A 26,882-nucleotide genomic window follows, 5' to 3' on the forward strand; every position below is an offset into this window, starting at 1 on the left:
TGTGGATGTCACCAGAATCAATGGGTCCTCTCAGCTTTCTGAGCACTTATAGGAGCAAATCATTAAATCAGCTTGATTGATTGATTGATTGATTGATTGATTGATTGGATTTATAAATCTGCTCAGTTCAAACAATGTGACTCTTGGTAGCATACAGTAAACAAAACAGCCCCATACAAAGAATAAACTGAAGAAACCCACATAACAGTAAAACATACTCTGAATGTAATTATGAAAAGCGGAATGTAAAATGGGGCCCAAGCACTGTATTAAAAAGATCCAAAAAGGGATTGCACCCATGCCTGGAGGGAGAGCCAGGTCTAAATAGTTTTCCTAAAGGCAGATTGCATTGCGGCCTGTTGTATACTTGGGAAAGAGGGGAAGTTATTGATGACAATTCTAAAAGCCGATCATCTCATTGTCCTAAATTATCGTTTTATTACATAATTGCAGTGGCCCAATCTCCAGTAAATTCTGAAAGTTGCAAAAATGGATTGGACTTGAAGGGTGTTTACAGGTAGTCCCCAACTTACAACCATTCATTTAGCAACCTTTCGAAGTTATAACAGCACCGTAAAAAGTAACATACGACTGACCTTCACGCTTACGACTTACATTCCTACGGTCACGTGATCAAAATTTGTGCACTAAATAACCGGCCTATATTTACAACACAGTGGGGTTGTGATCACATTTTGCAACTTTCCCAGCCGGCTTCCAACAAGCACAGTCAATGGGAAAAGCCAGATTTGCATAACGACTGCATGGTTTACTTCACAACTGTAGCTAAAAAGGTCGTAAAATCGGGCTCAACTCATTTAACAACCCCCTTGCTTAGCAGTGGAAATTGTGGTCCCATTTATTGTCGTGACTATAAGGATTATTATATTATTATTATTATACTATCTGTACAATCAGTGGTCTCCAGGTTGACAAATGTTTTCTCCATTAGGGATGAAGTAATGCTATAGTAGAGAAGCCCAACCTCACCGTTGTACAAAAGAAAGCTCAACCATCTTTCCTGCTTTGTTCAGTCATGCCACAAACTTTACTCCCCATATCCAGATGTTGCCCATGATTGAGCACCTTTATATCTCATAACCTTGCCTCCTAACCCTTCATTCCCTGTTGCTCTTGTATTATCCACCATAATCCAAGATAGAATTGCTTTCCATTTACGGTTAGCCACCGTTACATCTCCGGCTCATTATAACTCTAACATAACTAAGCTTTTCTGCTGCATATGGTACATCTGGGATAGGCAATTATATAGTGATGTTTGATTTATAGCCTATCTTAATGTATTCAACACAAGGCACTTGGCTGCCTTAGAAAAATAAAGAGCTGATGTTGTTTCATTTTTACTATTCTTTGGGGAAGAACAAATATATCTTTAGCCTTTGCTGGCAGTTCGGTTGGTGGTGGTTGCACATAGCAAAATTTGTAAATAGGATAATTTATGTTCTTTTCCACTCTCAAGAGGTACGTAAAACGTCCACGGGAGTAGACCACTTCCAAATCAGGACAGACAAGTGAGCACTCATCCACACTCCCAACAACGACAGGTTGTGACTTGGATTGCAAACAGCCCTGTCTGCGCTATGAGTTTTTATAGGTTTTATATCACTATAATTCTCATGGCTTCTTCCTAAATATCCTGGGAGTTGCGTTTAGGAGAACGTACCAAACATTTCTTTTATTACAATTCCAAGTGTTTCCTCTTTCGGAGCTACAGCTTCTAGAGGTTGTGGGCAGGAGAAATTGGCTTCTGGTTCAAGTCAGTGATGTGTTTAGCCCTCTGGGTTATTACAAATGCACAACTCTTCCATTCTGCTATATTGTTGAAGCTCAAGTCATTCTTCATCAGCAGTTATGGAGATGCTACTGACTCTTTAGGCAACAAATTGCTTTGTGGAGATTTATTACAGGATGGCGCAGTTGTGCGCCTGCCCTTTCATAAGTAATTCTGATCAATGGAGCTTATTCCAATTTAACTGTGCATAGAATTTCATCCTAGATTTTTGGATCACCAAGTTGCCATTCACGCTCTATTTCTCAGGGGTTAGCTACATGGTTGACAAGCACGATCTCTTCAGCCCTACCCTCCTGTGGGATTTGTGAAACAGATTTTGCTTGGTGCATAAATAGTAGAATCAGAAATACTGGATTAAAAGAAGTGTGGATTACATGACAGAGAAGGCATTTAAAGTGGAAATACACAGGATAGACTTAACAGGATAGAATTAACCCAGATAAGGATTCTTTGCTAGATATACAAAAGAAGCTGGCTGAAGTTTTAAAAATTAAGGGGAAATACAGATGATAAACCAAGAGAATGAGCTGGATAGTGTATTTTTATTAGATTTAGGAAAAGAGACGCCTGTTTCAATAAGATAGAAGAACTGAAGACAAAGCAAAAACTACAACAGCATTTCAAGGAATTTTAAGTTTTTCAGAAGTAAAAGGAAGGAATGTAAAGTTGATCAACCACTTAAATATGAGCAAGCAATGTGCTGTAACTGCCAAAATACCCAACACAATCCTAGGCTGCATTAACTGAGGGATAGAATCAAGAATCACATAAAGTGTTAGTACTACTTTATAACTCCTTGGTAAGACCACACTTGGAATGTTTCATCCAGTTTTGGCCGCCATGATATAAAAAAAGATGTTAAGACTCTAGAAAGAACGAAGAAAAGAGCAGCAAAAATTATTAGGGGACTGGAGTCTAAAATAGACAAAGAACAGTTGCAGGAACTGGGTATGTGTAGTTTAATGAAAATAAGGACTAAGGGTGACATAATAGCAGTGTTACAATATCTAAGGGGGGGTCAACCCATTCTCCAAAGCATCTGAAGGCAGGATAAGAAGCAATGGATGGGAACTAATCAAGGAGACAACCAACCTAGAACCAAGAAGAAATTTCCGAACAGTTGGAACAATCAGTGGAACGGCTTGCCTCCAGAACTTGTAGGTGCTCAACACTGGAGGTTTTTAAGAAGAGATTGGATATTTGTGTGAAATGATATACTGTAGTTTCCTGCTTGAGCAGGAGTTTGGACAAGAAGACCTTCAAGGTCCCTTCCAACTCTTATTCTGTTATCAAGGTTAAAATAGGATACCTTTTTATGAAATTCTGGCAATATTTTACAAAGTTTTGCTGGTGCCAGGATTGAAAAGTTGATACCCTATGGGCTTGTTTATGGATAAGGGGTGGATTATAGGAAGAAGAGACATCTCTCTGGAACTTTATGGAGAGTGAAGGGCCACCAACCTGTTGATACTTAACGTGACGAAGATTGAAAGTCACTTCTTTATCATTTTTTTTCTTTTTCCCTTCTTTGTATATTTTACCCTGTCTTCTACTTTCCTTTTTCTCTCTGGATTTAGTTTGTATAAGTTTTAATTACCATCATTAACATCTTCAATAAAAATTTGAGAGAGAGAGCGCTAGGTAAAGAATAAAACAACTGAATACTAAATTGAGCACCTGGGCTGAAATAGTATGTTCAGATGATGTAGACATGTAGACAGAATGAATGAGGATCCAATTTTAAAACAACTCTGTGAAGGAAGAGAGAAGGCATCAAGAGGAAGGGATCCCAGAAAAAATCATGGTTGCATGGAGTTATTAGGTCCTTCAAGAGAGAGAGCTGATAGGTTTCAAAAGCAAGTGCAGTGGATGAGGTGGTATGTGGATGTCACGGAGGTGATACTTCACATAGATAAGAGCAAGAGTAAGATCACTGAGACTTATACAGTGCTTCATAGTGCTTTTACAGCCCTCTCTAAGCAGTTTACAGAATCAGCATATTGCCCCCCAATTATCTGGCTCCTCATTTTACCAACCTCAGAAGCATGGAAGGCTGAGTCAACCTCGAGCCAGTCAGGATCGAACTCCTGGCAGTGGGCAGAGTTTGCCTACAATACTGCATTCTAACCACTGTGCCACCAGCGCTCATAGAAGGTAAATAGAAAGGTCGAACAGTGAGAGCGAGTGGTGTTCATTTGGTGTAAATTAAACTTTGCTCTATTTCGTTTTATTTATTTGTTTTAATGGGATATATTTGCTCTCTCTAGCACATGATTGCTTGTTCCTTTTCTGCAATCTGCCTAACATGGCTTATCCTGAAATGGAAGAGCATGGCAGGTATGCATCTGTGTATGGGCTTTCAAGCATTATGGGATGGGTGCAGGTGGGTTTACAGCCTTTTTTCTGTTCTGTATCGGTTCTAAATGCACATTATATCTGGAACACACAGAGAGAAGGGAGGGATAGATTTTTAAAATAATTGCACCGCAAAGTACAAAGAACAAGGCTGCCTTTTCTGCCATTGCATCTGCCCGTGGAATATTATCCTCCCTAAGAGCAGACTTATCTCTGATATATATATGAGATGGCAGCCATCTCATTAATTAATTTATTAAATAAAGCAACAAACACCGCAAAATCCAGAATGCCACACACTGTCTTGTATAAACAGTGCTTCTGTCTGGAATATTCATCTAGAAAGTGTGGAATCAAGCTAATTTGCTTTTAAAATGTGTGTTAAACAAAGTCCCTAGAAACGTTTGACTGGTTTAGCTGTCATTAGTGGATCCGTAATGCCCATAGCTAACCTCACTTGCTAACTTCACCTGTTGATTTCAATGGAAATTGAGTTCCAGCTGAGTCCAGTACAGTGTTTTTACATGCATATCTGTGATTAGTTAACCAGCACCTGTATTTGCGGATCTTATCAGTTGAAGTGTTTCCTCTGGCAGGATCCAGGAAGAGAGATTTCTCTGCAGTTTCCCCAGTCCTTAGGAACACCTTACCCCCAGAGATGAGTGGAGCCCCCCACTCTTCTGCCTTTCAGAAAGAGTGTTAAGATCTGGCTCTGCCAATGGGTCAAACATCTGGTAGCCACAATATAAAAAAGATGTTGAGACTCTAGAAAAAGTGCAGAGAAGAGCAACAAAGATGTTTAGGGAACTGTTCATCATGAGAAATGGTTACAGAAACTGGGTGTGTTTAGTCTGATGAAAAGAAGCGCTCGGGGTGACACGATAACCATGTTCCAATATTTGAGGGGCTGCCACAAAGAAAAGGAGGATCAACCTATTTTCCAAAAAAACCTAAGGGCAGGACAACAAGCAAAGGATGATGGAAGCTTATCAAAGAGAGATCCAACCTAGGATTAGAATCATTAATCAGTGGAATAGCTTGCCTTCAAAATGTGTGTGGGCTCCATCACTGGAGGTTTTTAAGAAGAGATTGGACAGCCGTTTATCTGAAATGGTGTAGGGCAGGGGTAGGCAACCTTGGCTCTTTTATGACTCGTGGACTTCAACTCCCAGAATTCCTGAGCCAGCATGCCATAGCTACTGCTCTACATTCTGTAGCAAGCCATCTGGAGAAACCTGGAAGCTATGTCAGGATGCTTTTCATTGATTATAGCTTGGCTTTCAACACTATTCTGCTGAGCATCCTTATTGAAAAGCTGACTGACTTGAATTTTTCCCCCTCCATCTGCGATTGGATTAAAGACTTTCCAAAGGACCAGCTACAAACAGTGAGGATCAGGTCTGTTTCATCCACCTCCCTGAAGCTTTGCCTGGGCTCGCCACAGAGCTGCGTACTTAGCCCCTACCTGTACTCACTGTACACATAAGATTGTGTATCGTCCAACCCATCCACTGCGATCATTAAGTTTGCAGAAGATACCACCGTAGTGGGTCTTATTACAGGTGGAGATGAAACAGTGTACAGGGGAGGCAGGAAAAATCAAATGCATAGGTATAGTATAGGTGGTACCTTGCTCAATAGTAGTAACTGTGAGAGGGATCTCGGAGTCTTAGTAGACAATCACTTCAATATGAGCCAGCAGTGTGCTGCAGCTGCCAAAAAAGCCAACACAGTGCTAGGCTGCATTAACAGAGGGATAGAATCAAGATCAAGTGAAGTACTAATACCACTTTACAATGCTTTGGTAAGGCCACACCTGGAATACTGCATCCAGTTTTGGTCACCACGATGTAAAAAAGATGTCGAGACTCTAGAAAGGGTACAGAGAAGAGCAACCAAGATGATTAGGGGGCTGGAGGCTAAAACATATAGGGAACGGTTGCTGGAATTGGGTATGTGTAGTTTAATGAAGAGAAGGGTGAGGGGTGACATGATAGCAGTGTTCCAATATCTCAGGGGCTACCACAAAGAAGAGGGAGTCAAGCTATTCTCCAAAGCAACTGAATGCAGGACAAGAAGCAACAGATGGAAACTAGTCAAGGAGAGAAGCAACCTAGAACTAAGGAGAAACTTCCTGACAGTTAGAACAATTAACCGGTGGAACAACCTGCCTCCAGAGGTGGTGAATGCTCCAACACTGGAGGTTATTAAGAAGAGACTGGACAGCCATTTGCCTGAAATGGTATAGGGTTTCCTGCCTGAGCAGGGGGTTGGACTAGATGACCTCCAAGGTCCCTTCCAACTTTATATATTATTATTATTATTAGGGGGGAGGTACAAAAAGTATCCCTATGGTGTTTAGAGAACAACTTGCACCTGAACATTGGCAAGACAAAGGAGATGGTGCTAGACTTCCGGAGGAAAAGAGAGGAACCTGCCCCACTTTACATCGGGGGGGGGGGGGCTGTGTGGAGAGAGTTTCCTCCTTTAAATTTCTGGGAGTCTACCACTGTGAAGATCTTACCTGGAAAGTTAATACAACCCAGGTGGCCAGAAAGGCCCAACAGAGACTTCACTTCCTCAGGGTCTTGCGGAAGAACAGGGTAGAACAACGGCTAATGACCTTCTTTTACCGGTCTACTATAGAGAGCGTCCTCTCGCACTGTATTGTGGTTTGGTATGCTGGCCTGACAGCCGCGGATAGAAAAGTATTAGAGAGGGTGGTGAGCACAGCACAAGACATTGTGGGCTGTCCCCTGACACCACTGGATGACATCACCAGGGCTCGTTGCCTTGGAAGAGTGAGGAAAATTCTCAGGGATGACTCACACCCTGGTCGGTACCTCTTTACTCTCCTACCATCGGGTAGGAGATACAGGAGTATAGCCAGCCGTACCAACAGGCTGAAGAACAGCTTTTATCCATGGGCTGTCAGGCTCTTGAACGGGAAATAACTTTATGTATGATTGACTTGCGAGGCTGGTGTGTTGTGCAATTAGCTCACATAGTGTAACAAGATGGTGGGTTTGATGTCCCTGTGAGTTGTGGTGGGGGCATGAAGGGAAGCTCAGCCAATCTCAATGTATACATGTTGTACTTTGACAATAAAGGTTCATTCATTCATTCATTCATTCATTCATTTATTCAAGAGCCAAGGTTGCCTACTAGAAGATTTCAAAAGTCTCTTCCAACTCTCTTATTCTTTTTTTTATTGAAAAGTTTTACAATTTTTAAATACAATGAACTCCCCCCTCCCCCTCCCCTCTCCCCAACACTCCCCTCCCCCCTCCCCCCTCCCCGACTTCCCAGAGCTGAATACAGGGTATAATAATACAAACATAAACTAAAATATGCTAAAAACAAAAATAAAACATTAAGTTCTATCGGACTTTAACTCTCCAGAATCATAATATTAATAAAGTAACAAATAACTAATCATACATCATAAAAATCAACTACTTATTCAAATGCTAAATGAAACTTTTTAGTCCCATATTTATTCTGAATATATTTAATCCATCTTCTCCATTCCACAATATATCTCTGTTGCGATTGGTCTTTCAAATATGCCGAAATCTTTGCCATTTCCAACTTTCTTATTCTTTTAACCTTATGAATAGTTGGTATCTTGCAGGAGTCTTTTAACTTTTTAAAATGTTAGCACTGCTTCCCTATCTTTTCATTCTGTTTTTAACTTTGTTCTTATTTATGCATTCATGTTACGTTTTTATTAATCATTTAAGGTGAGATGGGCAGTATAGAAATGCAATAGATAAATAAATAACAGATAAACAAGTGAAGGTATGTATTATGTGAACGCAACAGAACAATTCTAGTTAGCGCACAACTCCCGTTACTGCGCATCCCAGCCTTTGACAATTATTACAGTCAGGTGAAACTGAAACGTTTGCTACTTGTGCTCTATGCTAGACCTCACATTTACGTAAAATATTTCTGGTTTTTTTTTCTTCTTACAGGGCTCATAACCACAACTTCAAGAAAGCTGGATCGTGAACAGCAGGCAGAACACTTTCTTGAGGTAAGATTTTAGATCAGGGGTCTTCAAACTTGGCCCTTTTATGACTTGTGGACTTCAACTCCCAGAATTCCTCAGCCAGGCACGCTGGCTGAGGAATTCTGGAAGTTGAAGTCCACAAGTCATAAAAGGGCCAAGTTTGAAGACTCCTGATTTAGATGGTGAAGGGACAATTTGGCTTACAGATTTTGCACAAATGAGCCTTCTGTTCATCGTCTTCCTTCAATTCCTTAAGCATACTTGTATTCTAAGGACTTCTGAGCAAAAGTGGGAGAAAAACAGAACTATATCACACTTCAGAAACTCCTATTGCTCCTTCACTTTCCTAGCTTCATGGAGCTTCTGCAGGAAGTAACTCGGGGATTTTTTATGTCCATTGCTAATAGCAATAGCACTTAGACTTATGTACCACTTCGCAGTGCTTTACAGCCCTCTCTAAGCAGTTTGCAGAGTCAGCACGTTGCCCCCAACAATCTGAGTCCTCCTCATTTTACCGATCTCGGAAGGAGGGAAGCTGAGTCAACCTTGAGCAGGTGAGAATCGAACTGCCAAAGTGCTGGCAGTCAGCAGAAGTAGCCTGCAGTACTGCACTCTAACCACTGCGCCACCAATCCTTTTCCAACTGCATTCATTTCCTACACTGATTTTCAAAATGGAGATAAATTGAGGAAAGTAAAGTCCATTCAGGGTCGTCAATGTTTAACTATTTGGGGACATCTTAATCTTGAAGATTTTTATTATCAGTCATTAGGTCAGAATAATGACTTTAATGCATCTTTATTGGAAGATGCAACAGTTGCAAGAAATAGCAACAACAGGAAGAAAAAGTCGTTTTCAGTGATTGTGATGGTGGTGATGAAGATGATGGCGATCATGACCATGACAATGACATTAGCAGAAAAAATGAGATTGTAATTTTTAGCCCCTTTATTTAAATGTTGAGAAATGACTGTTTGGGGAAGGAAGTGATTTCATTCCTTATTTTTTTTTTAAAAAATGGAAAATTGTATCATCCTGCTTTTGTGATTTGCAATCCTATTTTTGGTGATATGATCCTGAAGAGTGCTAAGAGCCTTTTTAAAAAAAGAGGCTTGTGGAGCCACACACATACAATTTCTTTTTCAATAGAGCCTTGGACAAACTTCAAATCTCAAAATAATATGATATATGGCCAGGTTGAAAATGAGGCAGGGAATCAAGTGTCATAAGTTTATATAGGGCCTGCGGGGATTTTACTGACTGTTCTACAGTCTGTAAATCAGATATTTCCTATAAGTACCCTTTAAAATGAAGAGGAAAAGGATTTATATCTAGTGGGAAATGGTGCCAACTAGCTAACACAGTGGTTCTCAACCTGTGGTCTGCTGACCTCTGGGGTGCCATGATATTGTCACAGAGAGTCTGCGAGGTCTTGAAGAAATGTTACGATTTAAATCTTGAGTTAAGTCTTTGTATAACTTTTATGGCCATGGTCCATGGCCATAAAAGGTATTTAAAGGGTGTTTGTGGTAAACAAAAGGTTGAGAACCACTGAGCTAATATATTTCATAAAGGTAAAGGTAAAGGTTCCCCTGCACATGCGTGCTGGTCGTTTCCAACTCTAGGGGCCGGTGCTCATCTCCGTTTCAAAGCCGAAGAGCCAGCGCTTGTCTGAAGACGTCTCCGTGGTCATGTGGCCAGCATGACTAGACGCCAAAGGCGCACCGAACGCTGTTACCTTCCCACAGTAGTGGTCCCTATTTTTCTACTTGCATTTTTACGTGCTTTCGAACTGCTAGGTTGGCAGAAGCTGGGACGAGTAACAGGCGCTCACTCTGTTACGTGGCATAAGTACACCTAAAAGAAAATCATATTGTCTATTTTTAATTGAAGAAAGAATTGCAACGTTTATTAAACTGAATCAGTATCACTGATTCTGGGATTTGGGAGATTGGAATAATGGAAATGAGCCCGCAGAACTGAGTCTTGCTGGCCTTTTAACTATGTGATTGTAGCAGGGATAAATTAGTTCCTGCAGTGAATGGATTGCATGCTTTATAGGAACTCTGTTTATTTGTTCATTGTTTGTGTTGTGCTTACTGTACATAAGAGTTGGTTCTCACACTAAGTCCTATGGACTTAGAAAATGGAAATTGACACCTACAGACTCATCCATTATGAAAGGCTCTGCCTTTATGATTTATTTTAGAATATAAATTGATTCTGATGGGAAATAGTTTATTTGCTGAAATTCTTGTAATCCTGTCTTCCTCATTTCAGTAAATCTTGTTAGGAAGATTTCAGTGATTCGATCAGGGGAAAAACTTAACTTTCACTTTGAGTCCAGGGTGACAGAGAGAAGCCAAGATCCACCAATGTACACCTGCTACAAAAACATACAGTCATTTTTTTTAAATTTATCCCATAGCTTTTCCATTTGGTCTATGGGTTTCCATATGCTTTATTTTAGAATGTAATTTAATATTGAATCTGAGAACCTTGATTTATCTCCTGTTGCTACCAAGAAGAGCCATGCTGGAACACACAGAAGGCAATCTTGCAGTTTCCTGTTGTGAAAGTGCCCAACCACATATTTCTGGGAAACCATTACCAGATGGATTGGTGCTAGACAGGGAAAATGTCCTTCCTCTTTTTTCCTTCAGTTGGATGAACAAGAATTTGGTTTAGCAACCCCTTTGAAGGAAAAAAAGTTTTTAGAGAGTTATTTTTACTGGGGCTGTAGTGGATTTTGGTTAACCCAAAAGATTTAAACCTGTCCTTCTGGTGAGCAGAGATCATCAACAGCATCCAGGAAAATCAAACCAGTGAAGAACCAATCAAGGCAGTCTTCAAAAAAGACCACGGCAAATCTCTTATTTTTTCCATTGTTCTTTTGCCGTCATGGGTAGAGATTGTGTTTCATCTCAGTCTTGCTTCAGCCAGGCAATTAAATGTTCCAAATCAGACAAAGGATTAATTACTAGAAAATGGCTATTAAGTAGAGCTAGATACAGATTAGGATCTGTTCATTGAGTTACTTTGTGGATTGACCTCAGCTTGGTATCCTGAGTTTGTTCTACCTGGAGAAAGAGTGGGGGCAGGAGAGAAAGAGAGAGAGAGAGAGGTATACTCTTGCATGAAAATATTGCCACTAAGTAAAGCCTGCAGGATTCATGATATTTTATTTTCTATTTTTCCCATTGTCTTCAAGTCCCAGTTATATTATAAAAGTCTTGTATCCTTTTCTGGAACCCTTTCCCTGTTGTTCAGGCAAAGAATTTAGCCTAAAATTCTAGCTGTATCCTAGACACACTACAGCAAGGGCAAGAAAGCCAATTGCACAAGGTTTTCTGCTTTTCTTCTTGAGTAAAGAGGCACTAAAGAATTTGTTGAATGGTGATAGACTATAAAGCAGGTTGTCCCGAGGTGCCTGGGAGGACGCAACAGTGGGGATTATGGGGGAAAATCTTAAGGATCCTCTTCCCTTGAAGGGAACTGGAGAGGTCAACCCACTGCATCATTACTGGTAGAATATTATTTAATGAAATGGTGACCAAATGTTGAATTGACATCCTGTTTTTCCAGCTATTTGCACTTTTTCCTAAGTTAAATCCCAAGGTAAGAATAGATCGCCTTGGGCTTTTTCAATAGGGTGTCCTTCAACAATTTTTGGAGAATTGTATTTTCAGTACATGAAATTAGAGACACCATTTATCTAATTTCTTTTTTTCCACAAATTTGCTGAATAATTTCAAAATGGCATATTTGCCCAGATCTACGATGCAGCCTGTCTTCTATTCTCTTTCCTGCTACTGCTTTAGGTCTTTCAAGATTAGTAGAAGTCAGTGCTTTTTTTGCAAAAGAAAAAGGTGCCGGAACTCACACATGTCATACAGCCCGCCTTGCCCTACCCTACAAGGTTCCATCCAAAAAAGGTGCCGGAACTCCGTTCTGGGCGTTCTATGGGGAAAAAAGCCCTCGTAGAAGTCAAAATAATGGACAGGTGCATAGATACAAATACGGAGGCCCAGGTTAATTTCATCTCTTCCCCCTGCCCTGACAGACCAACTTAAAACATTCAACACCTTTTTCCCAAACAGCAAAACTGTTAACCATTTAGCCCTAAATTATTTGGAGGTCAAGGCTTCCTTTTGTGATATTTGCAAAGTAATTTCTGAAATGTTTGGCACTTGCCAAGATTAATTAACCTCCTGGGGGAACCTTTAATTGACAGAATTACCATGGTCTCCCTGTTTTACCACTGGAACTTTCCAGTTTTATTTTGTTTGTTTTTTTCATATTCTTCCTCCCGTCAGTGTTTGATTGGCATTGAAAGAAAACAAAATTGGCTCCTTTTGAAAAGATATCTAATTTGCTGAAGAACTTAAAAGCTTCTCTTCTCCGTCCACATGGGGTGATAATGTATGAGTGTTGATGAGCCTTGATGTGGACGGAAACTTTTTAAATTGTTTCCACTTGCTCTAAACTTGACAGTGATGTAATACTCTTAAACATCTGTTCATAAGCATTTGCACAAAGCTGAAATAAGTTGAAAGAACTGGAAGCAAAATTTGAAGATCTCTAAAAAGAATGAACGTATTAACTTTGGGGAGGTTTGTGTTTTTAGTTTTACTCTACACTGATGATGGGGAGGGGTGTTCAAGATAATTTTTTTATATATTATAATAATTATTATTAATTTGAAATTCTGATTATTATTACTTTGTTGTTTTGCATGTAAACTGAGAGCTTATGCATGGGAGACAAATTCCTTGTGTATCCAATCACACTTGGCCAATAAAGTATTCTCTTCTGTTCTATTCTATTCTGTTCTGTTCTGTTCTGTTTTATTCTCTGGGTAGCAGGAGCTGCTAACTATATCCATGTTCCTTTGTGTTCCAGTGCATATATTTCTTCTATATGTTCCAGTGTATATCATCTCCGTACTTATCTATATGCTACTAACATTCTTGTCATGACCTTTCACTGGGCACAATGGTGCCTCATAAGGCACTTTTTTTTTGAACCAAGGTACAATACCTCAAATGAACTAATTTACAGAATGCATCCAAAATCCAGGACCCATAACTCCAATGGAATTGAAATTTGGCAAATTTTATAAAATAACCATTTCCTGTTGTCAACTCTTGATGTTTGACTGTGCTATACAGCTCAACGTGGACTGTAAAAGATGACCAGACTGAGCTTGAGGGAGGGGTCAAGCAAGTCATCAGTTTAGAGTCCCTTCATGCCCACAAGAGATCTAAGTCCAGCCCTTCTTGAATTCCATTGACTCTTAGCTACTGCCAATTTGGCTTGAGCATTAGTAGTTCAGATTCTTATTTAGGGATAGCATGGAATAAACTTGTACTCATTTGAACAATCCTGGTTCCTTATTTGTTTGTGCCTGACATGGACTACTTTCAAGGTACATACATGTTGGAATAGCTCCCTGAATTTTTAAAAACTTTTCTAGTATGTTCTTCCATTCTTGAAAGCATTGAAGAATCTGCCAAAGAAATATCTCCGAAACAATGACCCAAGGGGTCACAGCTTGTCTAATTTACAATTAACAAGCAGATAATGCTGTCACAATTGCTACACCCTAAATAGTTTGGTAACCTACCTACCTTCTCTTAATAATTAGTAGAATTAGATAGATGAAGCGTTAAAAAATAATTCAGCCTTACAGATTGAGTATTTTAGTGATGTCTCAGGAGAAAAACAGGTGCACCCATAATTAGTTGAAGGATATGTTTAATAGATATGAATCAGGCAGAATGCAACTACTTCCATATCTTTAATGTACATATATCCCATACCTCATCAGTCTTTCTAATCTATTGTTGTTAGATGCCATATGCAAATATGTGTGAACCCAGCAAAGTGAGAGCCATCAGCATCATTTTTATAGCTCACAGATGCCTTATTAAAAATTAACGATGGTGGATGCAATGCTCTGGTACTTTATACAAAGTGTACCCGTTGTGTAGAACAGTATTCCTCAACCTCAGCACCTTTAAGCTGTGTGGACATCAGTACTGGTTGAGGGAATTCTGTGGATTGCAGTCCACACATCTTAAAGTTGTAGGGTTAAGAAACATTTCTCTAGAAACAGAGAATGTAAACTGACAATGTAGGGAGAATGTAGGAGTGGTTCTGTTGATAGTTGTTTCCCTTCAGTATGGCTTGTATTTTGGAGCAAAGACTGAGCGGTCCCACCATAGATGTCCCATACAAGCCACCATGACATCACTCGCATCTTGGTGTTATCATACAAGTAATTCATGCCATTTGTGTGATGATTTCATAAGAGGTTTCAGGCCCAGATATGGGACTGAATGGCACTGATTGCATTCATAAATGCAATTTGCGGGGTGGCAGAAATGGGATGGAAGTGGTGCATCCATCCTTGCTCTTCTTGACTTCTCAGTGGGTTTCAATATCACCAACCGTGGTATCCTTTTGGGCTGACTTAGAGAGTTGGGGACAGTTTCATACTGATTCATCTGCTTCTTCTGAGCGCAATCCCAATCAGGGTTGATAAGGAGCAAAAGGTACAGCTCAGGGCCTTGTTTTGTGGAGTGGCATAGAACTCAGATCTCTCTCTGCTGCTTTTTAACATCTACATGAAACTGCTGGGCGAGATCACCCATCACGATGAGATGAGGTGTCACCGGGTCACTGATGATATCCAGTTATATATTTTTTTGTCCTGTATGTTGCTGTGAACATTCTTTTGCCATATCTGGAGGCTGTGGGGGCCTAGATGGGGAACAAAAGACCTCAGCTTAGCCCTGATAAGATGGAGTGGCTATAGGTGGGCCCCACTGTATTCAAAAGTTTCTCACATTTACTCTTGGATATGGTTGCACAACCCCAGACAGACCCAGTACATAACCTGTGACTTCTCCCAGACTCATGGGTCCTGCTCAAAGAGTGATGACAGCTACATCTAGGAGGTCCTTTCCTTAACTTTGTATTGTGTGCAGATACGCCCTTTCCTGAATAGGGAGACTCTCCGTTCAGTCACTCATACCCTGGTCATCTCCCATCTAAACTACTGCAGTGTGCTCTAATATGGCTACCCTTGAAAAGTATCCAGAAGCCTCAGCTGGTGCAGAATGTGGCCACATGAGCAATTCTGGGTACCCAGAGAAGGGTATATGCAACACCTTTGTTCCACGAACTGCACTGGGTACCAGTTTGCTTCCAGGTACAATTCAAGATGTTGGTTGTAACCTATAAAGCTCTACCTCACATGGAGCCAAGACCTATGTAATGTGTCTTTGTCCCATTACATCTGCCCATACCATCCAGTCAGGCAGGGTGGGTATGTTGCAGTCCCCATCAGCTAAAGAATTCTGACTGGTGGGGTCCATTGCCCTTCCCTGTGGAATATTCTCCCCCTGGAGATAAGGCAGACCCCCCATTCTCCTGACCTTCTGGAAATGAGTTAACACATGGAGCATAGAGTAGCCATACAACCATGGGGCTGATTCACACCCTGAGAGCCCTTCCTTCACCTGTTTAACTAATTTTTAACAGGCTTCAACCATCCTTGCCTCCTTTTAAATTCTGATTTTAATTTCTAATACTTATATGCTGTTTTTTTTATATTTTAATGTTTTACTGTACACTGCCCAGAGTCCCACTCTGAGGGAGATGGGTTCAAAAAATGTGAAATAATTAATTGATTAATGATAGGTGATGGCATTGACCTCCTTGCTCATGAGTCAACAAGGTAGTTGGACTGTTTGTCATGAAACAATGGACCCTCTGTTTTCCTCCCATCCCTTCTCCTCTTTATTTTCCTGCCTGAGGAAAAAAGAATTGTTGCCCAGTTCATCAGGGGAAGGGGGGAAAAATTGGACCATGGTTTTTTTTTGTTACCTGGTGAAATTAATGAGAGTTCTTCCAAGTTTTCTCTTCCAGCTCAAATGACAGGAAGAAACAGAAAATGGTGTTTGCTTCCCTCCACTATTCTTTGAGAAATGCAGTACAACACTCAGTGATATATATATCAGAAGAATTGAGGGAGGGGGTAGTTTACACACTACTTTCATAACCGTTGTCAAGTAAGAAGCATGTTTTTGGTGATCTGACAATTATTGCTTCTCAGCTTGCCAATGGAGTTTGGAGAAGGGAAAGAGATTGGGATGCAGACTTCAAAAGAAAGCAAACCGTGAGCACCAAGGACAGTTCACCAGGTGTCTGGCCAGACCCAGAGACACTTTCTCATAACAATATCTTTCCACCTAATTGGGCAATGTGCCCTGATCAAGAAGGGGGAGAGGGAATTCTATACTTTTACTATATGGGATCGGGTGGGGTTTTGCCAGAGCTAGTTTTGCTTGCATGCGTGCCGAAATGGTGTACTCAATAAGTTTTACATTAAGAGTTTGGAAAGCCTCCAAGGTGTTTACTTGGTTGCGTTCTTCAGTCGGAACCTTGACAACCGTATTTTTTTTCCACTTTTTTCATTTCTCACTGAGCACAGAGCATTTAGTAGGTATAATTTGATTCTATTCAAGGAGATACTATTTGACTGTATTCATTCTGTGCTCTTGGTTCCATGGTGGACCCATTTTGGTAGCTCTAAGCATGATCGGCCTTAAAAGTCCACGACAGATTTTCTTTTCCACCTTTTGTTAGAGATTATTTCCCTCTCTTCTTTTCAGCAGCAGCCCTACCTTTTTCTGCAGAGTTGAGATTTGCCTTAGAATGGGCCACTGTAACAGTATCATTGTAAGCGTGTTATAGGGCAGCTTTATTGAGAAGTTTTCCTGCCTGTGATGGGTTAGACAATTAGTTCTCTGCTTTCATTCAGATAGCAAAAGAAATGACAGCTGCCTGATACGCACAGTGGAATAGTTTTAGATAGGTATATCCCAGATTCTTTTTTTTTTCCCCCATCAGCTTACTCTCAGCTTGAGAAAATATAAATTATAGCTGTTCTGCTCTGCCAGTCTGCACGTGCCATTTGATGGAAATGAAATGTTTAATCCAGTTACAGCTCATTGACTTGCACACTGATGCCTAAAAAAGAGGGGGGAAAATAGACCCAAACTGTTATTTTTAGTTCCAGTGTTGAGCAATTTTGGAATGAGGTCAAGCAAATGTGGAGTCATTCATATCTTATTAGACAAGCAGGCAGTTCTAAAATGAACTTTTTTCTGCCTACTGAGTTTAGGGTTGTTGTTTTGGTTTTGGTTTTTTGTTTAAACAAAACAACATAGGGGACATAGTAAACACAGTAGCTTGGTCACATCTTTTTTTAAAATTAAAATGATTAAGCTTATTTATTTATTTTTATTTTTATTCCATTTATATCCCGCCCTTCTCCGAAGACTCAGGGCGGCTTACAAGCTTAGCAGTAGCCTTCATTCTATGTATATGCCTGCTTATTAGGGCTTTCACACACACCCCAAGCGGCATTATTACAAAGTCAGCTTAATTGCCCCCAACAATCTGGGTCCTCATTTTACCTACCTCGGAAGGATGGAAGGCTGAGTCAACCTTGAGCCTGGTGGGATGCGAACCTGCACTAATTGCAGGCAGCTGGTGTTACTTAAGGAGGCATTAGCCCACTGCTCCACCAAGGCTCAAGATATTTTATCAAGATATAAAATACAAAATAAAATGAAAATAGTAGGGAAAAAGGGGAGGGAAAAGGGAAGAGAAAGAGGTAAATGGCAAAAAAAAGAAGAAAAGCAAAGCAGTGACTCCTGACCCTTTTTAGCACAGTAGAATAAGATAGTAATATTACAATCTCAACTTTTTACTTTTATATACTTAATATGTACCAACCATTTCTGTAACAAAAAATGTAGCAGCAAAGTTTCATTTTTTTTATTTCAAGAACAATATCCAGAAGAGGTTTGCAAGCAGAAACAAAGTTGGATGCGGTTTTTTTCTTTGATTAATTTAATTTAGCCATGGCTATGGTCTTCCCAGTTGCAATGTATGGCAGTGAAAGCTGGACCATAAGAAAGGCTGAGCGCCAAAGAATTGAGGCCTTTGAACTATGGTGCTGGAGAAGACTCCTGCGAGTCCCTTGGACTGCAAGGTGATCAAATCGGTCAGTCCTAGAGGAGATCAACCCTGACTTCTCTTTAGAAGGCCAGATCCTGAAGCTAAAACTCAAATACTTTGGCCACCTAATGAGAAGGAAGGACTCACTGGAGAAGAGCCTAATGCTGGGAAAGATTGAGGGCAAGAGAAGAAGAAGGGGACGACAGAGAATGAGGTGGCTGGATGGAGTCGCCGAAGCAGTAGGCGTGAGCTTAAATGGACTCCAGAAGATGGTAGAGGACAGGAAGGCCTGGAGGAACATTGTCCATAGGGTCGCGATGGGTCGGACACGACTTCGCAACTAACAACAACAACAATTTAGCCATCTCCACTAGTTCCCTGTTTCCTTAACCATTTAACCATTGTAGGAATTGAAGTATCTTTCCACTTTTGCACATAAAAGCATAAAACTCTTGTCTTCAAAAGCCCTTCACAAGAACATTTAAAATTAATGGAAGAAAGCCTTGAATTTGCATATTCAACTCTTCATCAGGACACACACACACCCCAAAAAATATTGACCTTCTTAAACAACTTTATTTTGAATGTCCATGGGTTTTCAGAGCAAGAATTAGCTCTTACGTTGATTAAAGATTGAATTGTCATGTTAGACAATTTGGTGTGATGCTAAAAATCTCCAATAATACTTCCTTTCCTTTTTTTCCCTTCCCTTCCTTTCCCTTCTAAATGCTCTGATCACAGTTGTGTGTAATGGTCAGTAATTTTGAAAATGCCCCAATACACTTGGAGTATGCCAGTAGGAGAAACTATTTTTTAACATGCATTGAGAACATGATATTTTGAATTTTACTTTAGATTGCTCTTATACAATGAGACACTGTCAAGATGAACGTGGTGACAACTTGGAAAAATCGCCAAATAACATGCTATCTGGGTTTTGTGTTCCATACATATGTAGATGTTTGTGGGTTGTGATAGCTGGGAAGAAGAGTTATGATTTCCCCAGATGTATGTCTGCTAAAAAGGAACTTGTATCTCACACAGTAGCTGTACAGCTGTATTCCCTCAGATAGACCCTATGTTTTCTAGGGGATCATTAGAGCTACATCCAAACTATGTAATCTTGATAGGCCAAATAAGGACCATAAAGGACAGTTGAACAAAGAGTGAAAGCTTCACACCATTACAAAAATGATTAAGAGGGTCAGTGTTTCAATCTTTGTCATCATGTCATCACCGTATGCCATATCAGCCCAACAAATCAGCAGTTCTGTCCATTGGTTCTCCTCCAGTAAGTCAATAAACAGACACACTGACACCAACCCAATCTACTAACCACTGAGAATGAAAGAACTACTTCAACCGTAATCCCGAAGACAGCATTTAAAACAAACAGACAGGCACTCCACCACACAGCAACAAAAATCACAACCCCCCACTAGAAATTGGACCACGTCTCGATAATGACAGCCATCCATCCAAACAACCCGAAACCAGACCATGACTCAGAGGCAACCAAACGAACAAACACCATTTGCATCACACACATGATATTTAAACACCAAAGACTATGGCCCAACAACAACAACCAGCCAATCAAACAGCCCAAAACCAGACCATAACTCAGAAACACCCACAATTATTTACATCACACAAAAAGGTATTTAAAGGCCAGTGCTCTGACAGACGAGCATAATTTAAAGTGCTCTGAAGATGTCCCCCCAAATGGAGATGAAACAATTGGACAACCATTTGTCTGAAATGGTAGAGGATTTCCTGCCTGAGCAGGAGGTTGGACTAGAAGACTTCCAAGGTCCCTTTCTATCATCATCATCATCATTATTATTATTATTATTATTATTATTATTATTATTATTATTATTATTATTATTATCATCATCATCATCATCATCATCATCATCCAAATCACCAAGCTCAGAGATCAAACCAACAGCCTAACTGTCCAGTGGTATATTCCCAGATTATACAGTAGAAGAAAGCAACCTAGGTCAATGCTTGCAGCTAAGTACCTGCTAGACATTTTATTTATTTGATAGATAGATAGATAGATAGATAGATAGACAGACAGACAGACAGACAGACAGACAGACAGACAGACAGACAGACCAGTAATTTTCAGCATTCATACAAGCATGCATATTTGGAGGAGACCAAAGTGAAGACAATTGTGGTATAATACACATTTCCCTTTTCTCCCTAAATCTGCTTGGACTTTAGTTCTATTGCATTTATATTTCACCTTTCTTCAAGGAGCTTAAGATGCTAAGCATAGTACTTCCTCTTCCAAGCTTTCCTTCTAACAGTGAAGCCAACTGAGGTATGAAGGAACAAGGGGTCCAACAAGTCCAGGGAACGTCCATGGCTGGGGATGACTTTAACTGGACTTCCTTACACCTGGTCTTAGCATCTTAGCTACTACACCCTACTCGACTTTGTCTACTGGGCAATTTTAGATACAACTCATAGCAATTTCTGTGAGGGTGGCATTTTAGTTCCCAAAATGCCCATGGAGAACTAGAAGAAAATGTAGGAGATGACCAGGTCTGAGTCCGAAGGCAGGGTCAAATGCACCATCAGTTTGGAATTTCTACACCCCTATAAGAGCCTAAGTCTTTTCCTCCTTGAAGTCTGGTGACTCTTTATCGGGTGCCAATTTGCCTTGACTGTTAGTCATTCAGATTCTTGTGTATAGATAACATAAAATAAACTTGTAGTACTTTTGAACTCTATCCTGACTTCTTGCACACTGACATAAAACTAGAATGTGCTTTCTGACTTGTTTTATTGTACTTTAGTTTCTGTACTCCAAGCAAAAGAAAGCATTTTGCCCTGCAGAGAGAAAAACACTGCTAGCTGACACAGTTATCTTTAATTCTAATTGAAAGGATCAAAAGAAATGAAAAATTGCCAGTTACATTGCTGAGTAAGCTGTGTTTCAATTTTCAGGCCCAGTAGCTTCCTTTACGTGTATTCCGTACAAGGAAATCTTTCAAATAGTTAATAGCACTGCATTAGAGTGGAGACCACAGTTTCCAAAACTTATTAAAAATAGAAAGAAACAAATGATCAGCTCTGTCTGTTCTTCTTTTAAAAACACACAGGGAAGACATCAAACCCCTTTTAATAATTATCTACTCTCCTTTATATTTCATAAATTAATTAGAAATATTCATAGAATGCGTGGCACCAGTATCAAGATTGAGATAGGTTGAAGAATGTTTTAGAACTGATGTAAAAGTCAGACTGTTGCAGTGTTTTGCCATCTTTGTCTTGAGTTCTGAAAATCTGTTTTGCAGAAAAATTAGCTGAGTGAAAAGCATGCAGGGTTTTCAGTGACTTCAAGGGTGTTTGGGGAAATCTTGAAGTTTAATTAATTAATTAATTTACAGGCCATTCTTTTGCTGCACACAGGATTCTTCCGCATAGCAACTGAAGCTGCTTGTCTACTACTAAAAAATGAAGCTGGCTTAAATAAACCCCCTTCTGGATTTAAACGTGGGACATTTTTGGATCGGATTAGGTAGTTTGTTCATGGGACTCTTTTTTTCACAACTTCTGTTCACTTGTGTGCAGGCTTGGTAAGCCGATGAAGGCTCAGAAAAAGACCGAGATAAATAATAATAACAATGGTTTCAGAATAAAAACCTTCCACTGTGCAAAGCTAATTGGAAGGTGGCCATTGCAACCCGTATAGATTTTTCTTTAAATGATCATTGATTAGACAATTGGGCATCACCATGGAAAACACTGACAAACTGATTATCGCAGCTTCGCAGCTCTTATGATGTTAAGAGGATTGAATTTATTCAAAGAATAACAGCTCACGAAAGATGAAATGGATTCAAACAATCCTTTGGCACACATTCAGAAGTTTTTTTTTTATAATCCTTGTGACAAATCTGTAAGACGTTTTCAGTGGATAAAGCTTGAAAATTCTCGGGTTTTTTTTTCTTTTTTTCCCCCCATACTTTTTTTCCCCTTTTCTTATGAGTTTGAACAGTGTTGATTTCATTCCCCTAGCCCAGAGGTCTTCAAACTCGGCCCTTTTATGACTCATGGACTTCAACTCCCAGAATTTCTCAGCCTGCGTGGCTGAGAAATTCTGGGAGTTGAAGTCCATGAGTCATAAAAGGGCCGAGTTTGAAGACCCCTGCCCTAGCCTAGACAGTCCATGCATATTTTCTTTTGCTTTGCTTAATATTGCTTGATCTCCAGCTTGGTATTCGCTTATTGAGCAAAAAATATGTTATTGCCAAAAAAAAAGAAAGACAATTCACACTTATTAAATGAGCTTATACTCCTTCTCCCAACTTCCACACACACACACACATAAACCTTAAAACGCTGCAGTATCCAAAAGATTCACAAGCAGTAGGGTGCCTTCACAGTTTCCCTTTGCAAGCTTCTCATGTTGCTTGAAATGAATCTTGAACATTGCATTATTTTATTAATGACATTTAAAGCCCATAAGCATTGCCAAGGCATCTATCTCGTTCTTGCTGTATTTTTCAGTTTTTGTTGCAGACACGTAAGTATTGGCAGCTTTCTAAGCAGTGCTTTTTTTGTAAAAGAAAAAGGTGCCGGAACTCACACATGTCATACAACCCGCCTTGCCTACCCTACATGGTTCCATCCAAAAAAGGTGCCGGAACTCCATTCTGAGCGTTCTATGAGAAAAAAAGCCCTGTTTCTAAGGAAGGAATTGCATGGTAAGGCCACTCTGATCTCATGAGCATTTCTTCCGCGTCTAGATCTGATATCTATAGTGAATGCAAGTAGATAAATAGGTAGCACTTTGGTAACAGTGATCCATGACATCATGCTGGTCACATGACCATGAAAATGTCTTAGGATAGTGCTGGCTCAGTGGCCTTGAAACGGAGATGACACTGCCCCCTATAGTCAGCAACAACTAGTGGAGAAAAATCCGCAGGGACTCCTTCACCTTTTTTCCCTTTAACTTCATATGTTCTGGATCCAATCATCTCACGAGGCATAGCTTGTCTGCAGGTTTTATCCCATTCTCAGGGAAACAACATTACAATCAGTTACAGATAAGCTATAGAGAATGGAACTCCTTGATCTGAAGGCTTGTTCTATAGCTAGATGTTGAGTCTAGCTGATTTATTCTAGAGCAACATAGACTAGCCCGGGTAATTTCCAGAGTTCTGGATCGATCACCCCTGTGGACTTTCACACAGTGTTCAAAACATTTTGAAATCACAATTTTTCAACTTCAAAATGCTTGTTCCTGGTTTTCTTGTGAGGGCTCCTGGAAGGGATGGTCAAAACGAGAAGTCCCATGTTAAAGGCAAAATGTTTTGCCCACCAATTTCTGCACAGCCTAAGTAGAAAGTGCCTTTGTCAACAAAGAAAATTTTATCTGAACTCCTTTGTTAACAGTGTATTTTTAAACCAGGTGTTTAAAGAAGATATCTATAGAGAGTTTTCTGACTTAAATATTCAAAGGCTGAAATCAATTGCAGGAAAGAGTTACACACAATGAAGGGGAAAACTGGAACCTACTGATGTTTACCCTTGTTCCCCAGTTAAACAATTAACATTATTTTAGCAAAAAGCAGAGATGATGTTAAGCAAAATATTAGAATTGATAATCATGCATACCATGGTATTAATAAAATACACAGACAAAATGCCCTCAAGAATTCGTATAAAATATAAAGTAGCTTTCAAAGTGTCTTTAAAATGTTTTTTAATGAATTTGAAAGACACTGGCTACCTTAAAAACCATCTGAAGAACTGCAGAACAAAACTGGCACGCTGCAGCTCTACAATTCTATAAACTACTTCTGCTAAAAACAAGGAAATAAAAAAAATAAAGGCCCATCTTTATAAAACATAATAAAAGCAGGATCTAAATAAATAAATATAAATAAATAAAATAAACTTCTGCAGTATGGGCCACCATAAAACGTCTCCTTCCTTCCTTTCTTTCTTTCTTTCTTTCTTTCTTTCTTTCTTTCTTTCTTTCTTTCTTTCTTTCTTTCTTTCTTTCTTTCTTTCTTTCTTTCTTTCTTTCTTTCTTTCTTTCTTTCTTTCTTAGCTTGTAAGCCGCCCTGAGTCTTCGGAGAAGGGCGGGATATAAATGGAATTAAAATAAAAATTAAAAATAAATAAATAATATTGGTTGCTTCTCCTTCCATCCGCAGTCGCACAACTGTTGGGGCTTTCCAAGGTTGCTCATTCTTGATCTAAGACTTTAGAGAATCCTAATCAATAAATAAGTAAGTAAGTTCCTTCTAAAATAACACAGACTTGGTTTTACACATTTGCCTTGTTCTGCTAATGGGCATCCTTTTCATCTTTCTGTGTTCCCGGGTATTATCAAAAGCAAAAGAAATGTGAAGACATTAACAAGCAACCTTTTGTTTTTTCAGTACTTAAGTAATCTTCCCCATACTCAGCTGAAAATGAGTAAAATACTATATAAAATAGCCTTGGTGGAGCAGTGGGCTAATGCCTCCTTAAGTAACACCAGCTGCCTGCAATTAGTGCAGGTTCGCATCCCACCAGGCTCAAGGTTGACTCAGCCTTCCATCCTTCCGAGGTAGGTAAAATGAGGACCCAGCTTGTTGGGGGCAATAAGCTGACTTTGTAATAATGCCGCTTGGGGGGGGGGCAAAAGCCCTAATAAGCAGGCATATACATAGAATGAAGGCTATTGCTAAGCACATTGATTTGTGCTTAGAGTGTAAGCCGCCCTGAGTCTTCGGAGAAGGGCGGGATATAAATGGGATTAAAATAAATAAAAATAAATAAAAAAAATATTCTTCATTCCATCGTTCATGGAAACATGCGTAATGCTTCATGCTCTATTCTGCACCAGAAATATCCATAAAAAATGCACAAATTTCACAATAAAACGACATGGAGAGGTGTCTTTTGGGAGGGTTGTTAATCATCATCATCTGATGAATGAAGGTGAATATAAGTGTCCCAGGATCCCTCTGATCTTGGGATACCTCGGGTCCTGGTTACTCATATCAAAAAAGAGAATAAAAAGGGGAAGAAAAGCTTATTATATTATTTAGGGAATTCACCCCTCTTAGAATGACATATATTTTCCAAATCTTTTCTATTTCTTTAACCAAATTCAAACAAGTTTATCTTTTTTAAGTATTCTCTCTGGTAAGTCCCATCATCTATTTTCTTGGTTTCCACTTTAATCCTTTTCCTTTGCCCAATATCTTTCATAATCAATGTATTTTGCTGAATCAAAAGGTTTTTCCGTATGTTCATAAATGTTATTGCAGATATAAAAAGAAAATCAGGTGAAGTGTCTTTGTACAGGGCTTCTGCCTTTCCATGTTTGTTGAAGATCTTTTTCTTTCTCTCCACTTCTCTTATCATTTCCTTTCTCTCTGATGTTCCTAACATCTCTACAGTCCATTTTATCCAATCTGTTTTATTGTCCTCAGATTTATTTTGTAGTCTTGCGGGATACGTTGTTTTTTCCAATTCTGGTAAAAAAATTTCCACTAGAATTAAATCATGTTTCTTTGTTTTTTTAAGTCTCTATTCTCAATTCTATATCCATTTATCTGTTTTAGCTGCTCCTTCTCTGTTGTTGTTTTCTGGGAGTTTTTTTGTTGTAGAGTTAATTTGGAAACAGATTGATTTATATTTTCAAAGTTATTTTGGATTTCTTTGTGCTAGTAGTAGTAGTGGTAGTAGTAGTAGTAGTAGTAGTAATCAGAAGCAAACAAAGGTAGTACCAATAGTAATAAGGGCCTGAGGTGCAATCCCAAAACCACTGGAGCATCACTTGAACACTATCGGCATTGACAAATTCACCATCAGTCAATTGCAAAAGATGGCTTTATTTGGAACAGCTTCCATCCTGTGACGATATCTGTAACACCATCAAACATCCATATCTGCCTATCCCAAGTCCTTGGAAAGGACTCAACAGGTAGATTAAAAATGCCAAACGCAATCTGAACATCTGGCTGACTGTGCAACGAACTAATAATAGTAATTAGTTTTTTATTGCAAAGTTGCCACAGCTTGGTTTTGTAATATTTGGCAGCCTATAACATCTTTATATTTTAAGTCCTGGCTGCAGTCAGCTGGCATTGTAAATTAGAATTTAATTTATTAGTGTAGGCCAAACACTGCAAGTATTAATCGGGACATCTTTTTCGAGGAAGAAAGGATACCAAATCTCTAAAGCATCAAGTTCTGCCCTCCAAAAGCAATTTCTTCTTTGTAGCCTGAGGAATTTTTGATACCAAAAAACGGAGAGATAGCGTGAACTGTAATATCATTTTCTAACCTGTCACATTAGAAAGATAATTTGTAAGGTAGTGTGTTGCTTCTCCGCCCCTCAGTGCTTCCCTTGCTTAAGAAATGTGCTTATTCGGAACATCCCTATAGGAAATCCGTGATGAAGATGTCAAGAATCAAAATGTCACTGTTGAATTAATCTCTTCCTTCTGAAAAACTCAGGAGAATAATAACGCAGGGACATTTGTAAGATAGTCAGGTTTCAAGTTATCATAGGTATCTTTAAATCCTCTCCCTTTTTTAAGATTAGTCTTGTTTTTGAATAGGAAATACTTGGATAATCCTAATTTTGTGACTGGAATAGAAAAATTCAGCCTCAGGGTCTATGGCCCTCAA

The 26,882-nt window shown here is 39.5% G+C and overlaps 1 protein-coding gene across 1 annotated transcript in view; it reads left to right on the plus strand.

Moving 5' to 3' along the window:
* The window catches only part of FAT3 (FAT atypical cadherin 3), a gene marked incomplete at both ends in the record, with an annotated part of 425,634 nt that overhangs the window by 201,337 nt on the left and 197,415 nt on the right, over positions 1-26,882 (plus strand). Inside the window, one exon of the mRNA XM_081327912.1 lies at positions 8,146-8,207. Coding sequence (XP_081184038.1) covers positions 8,146-8,207 — 62 coding nt within the window. The remainder of the gene's footprint in view (positions 1-8,145; positions 8,208-26,882) is intronic.

Source organism: Vipera berus (assembly GCF_964194415.1).
Source record: "Vipera berus genome assembly, chromosome: 4".
NCBI classification, from domain to species: Eukaryota; Metazoa; Chordata; class Lepidosauria; order Squamata; family Viperidae; genus Vipera; species Vipera berus.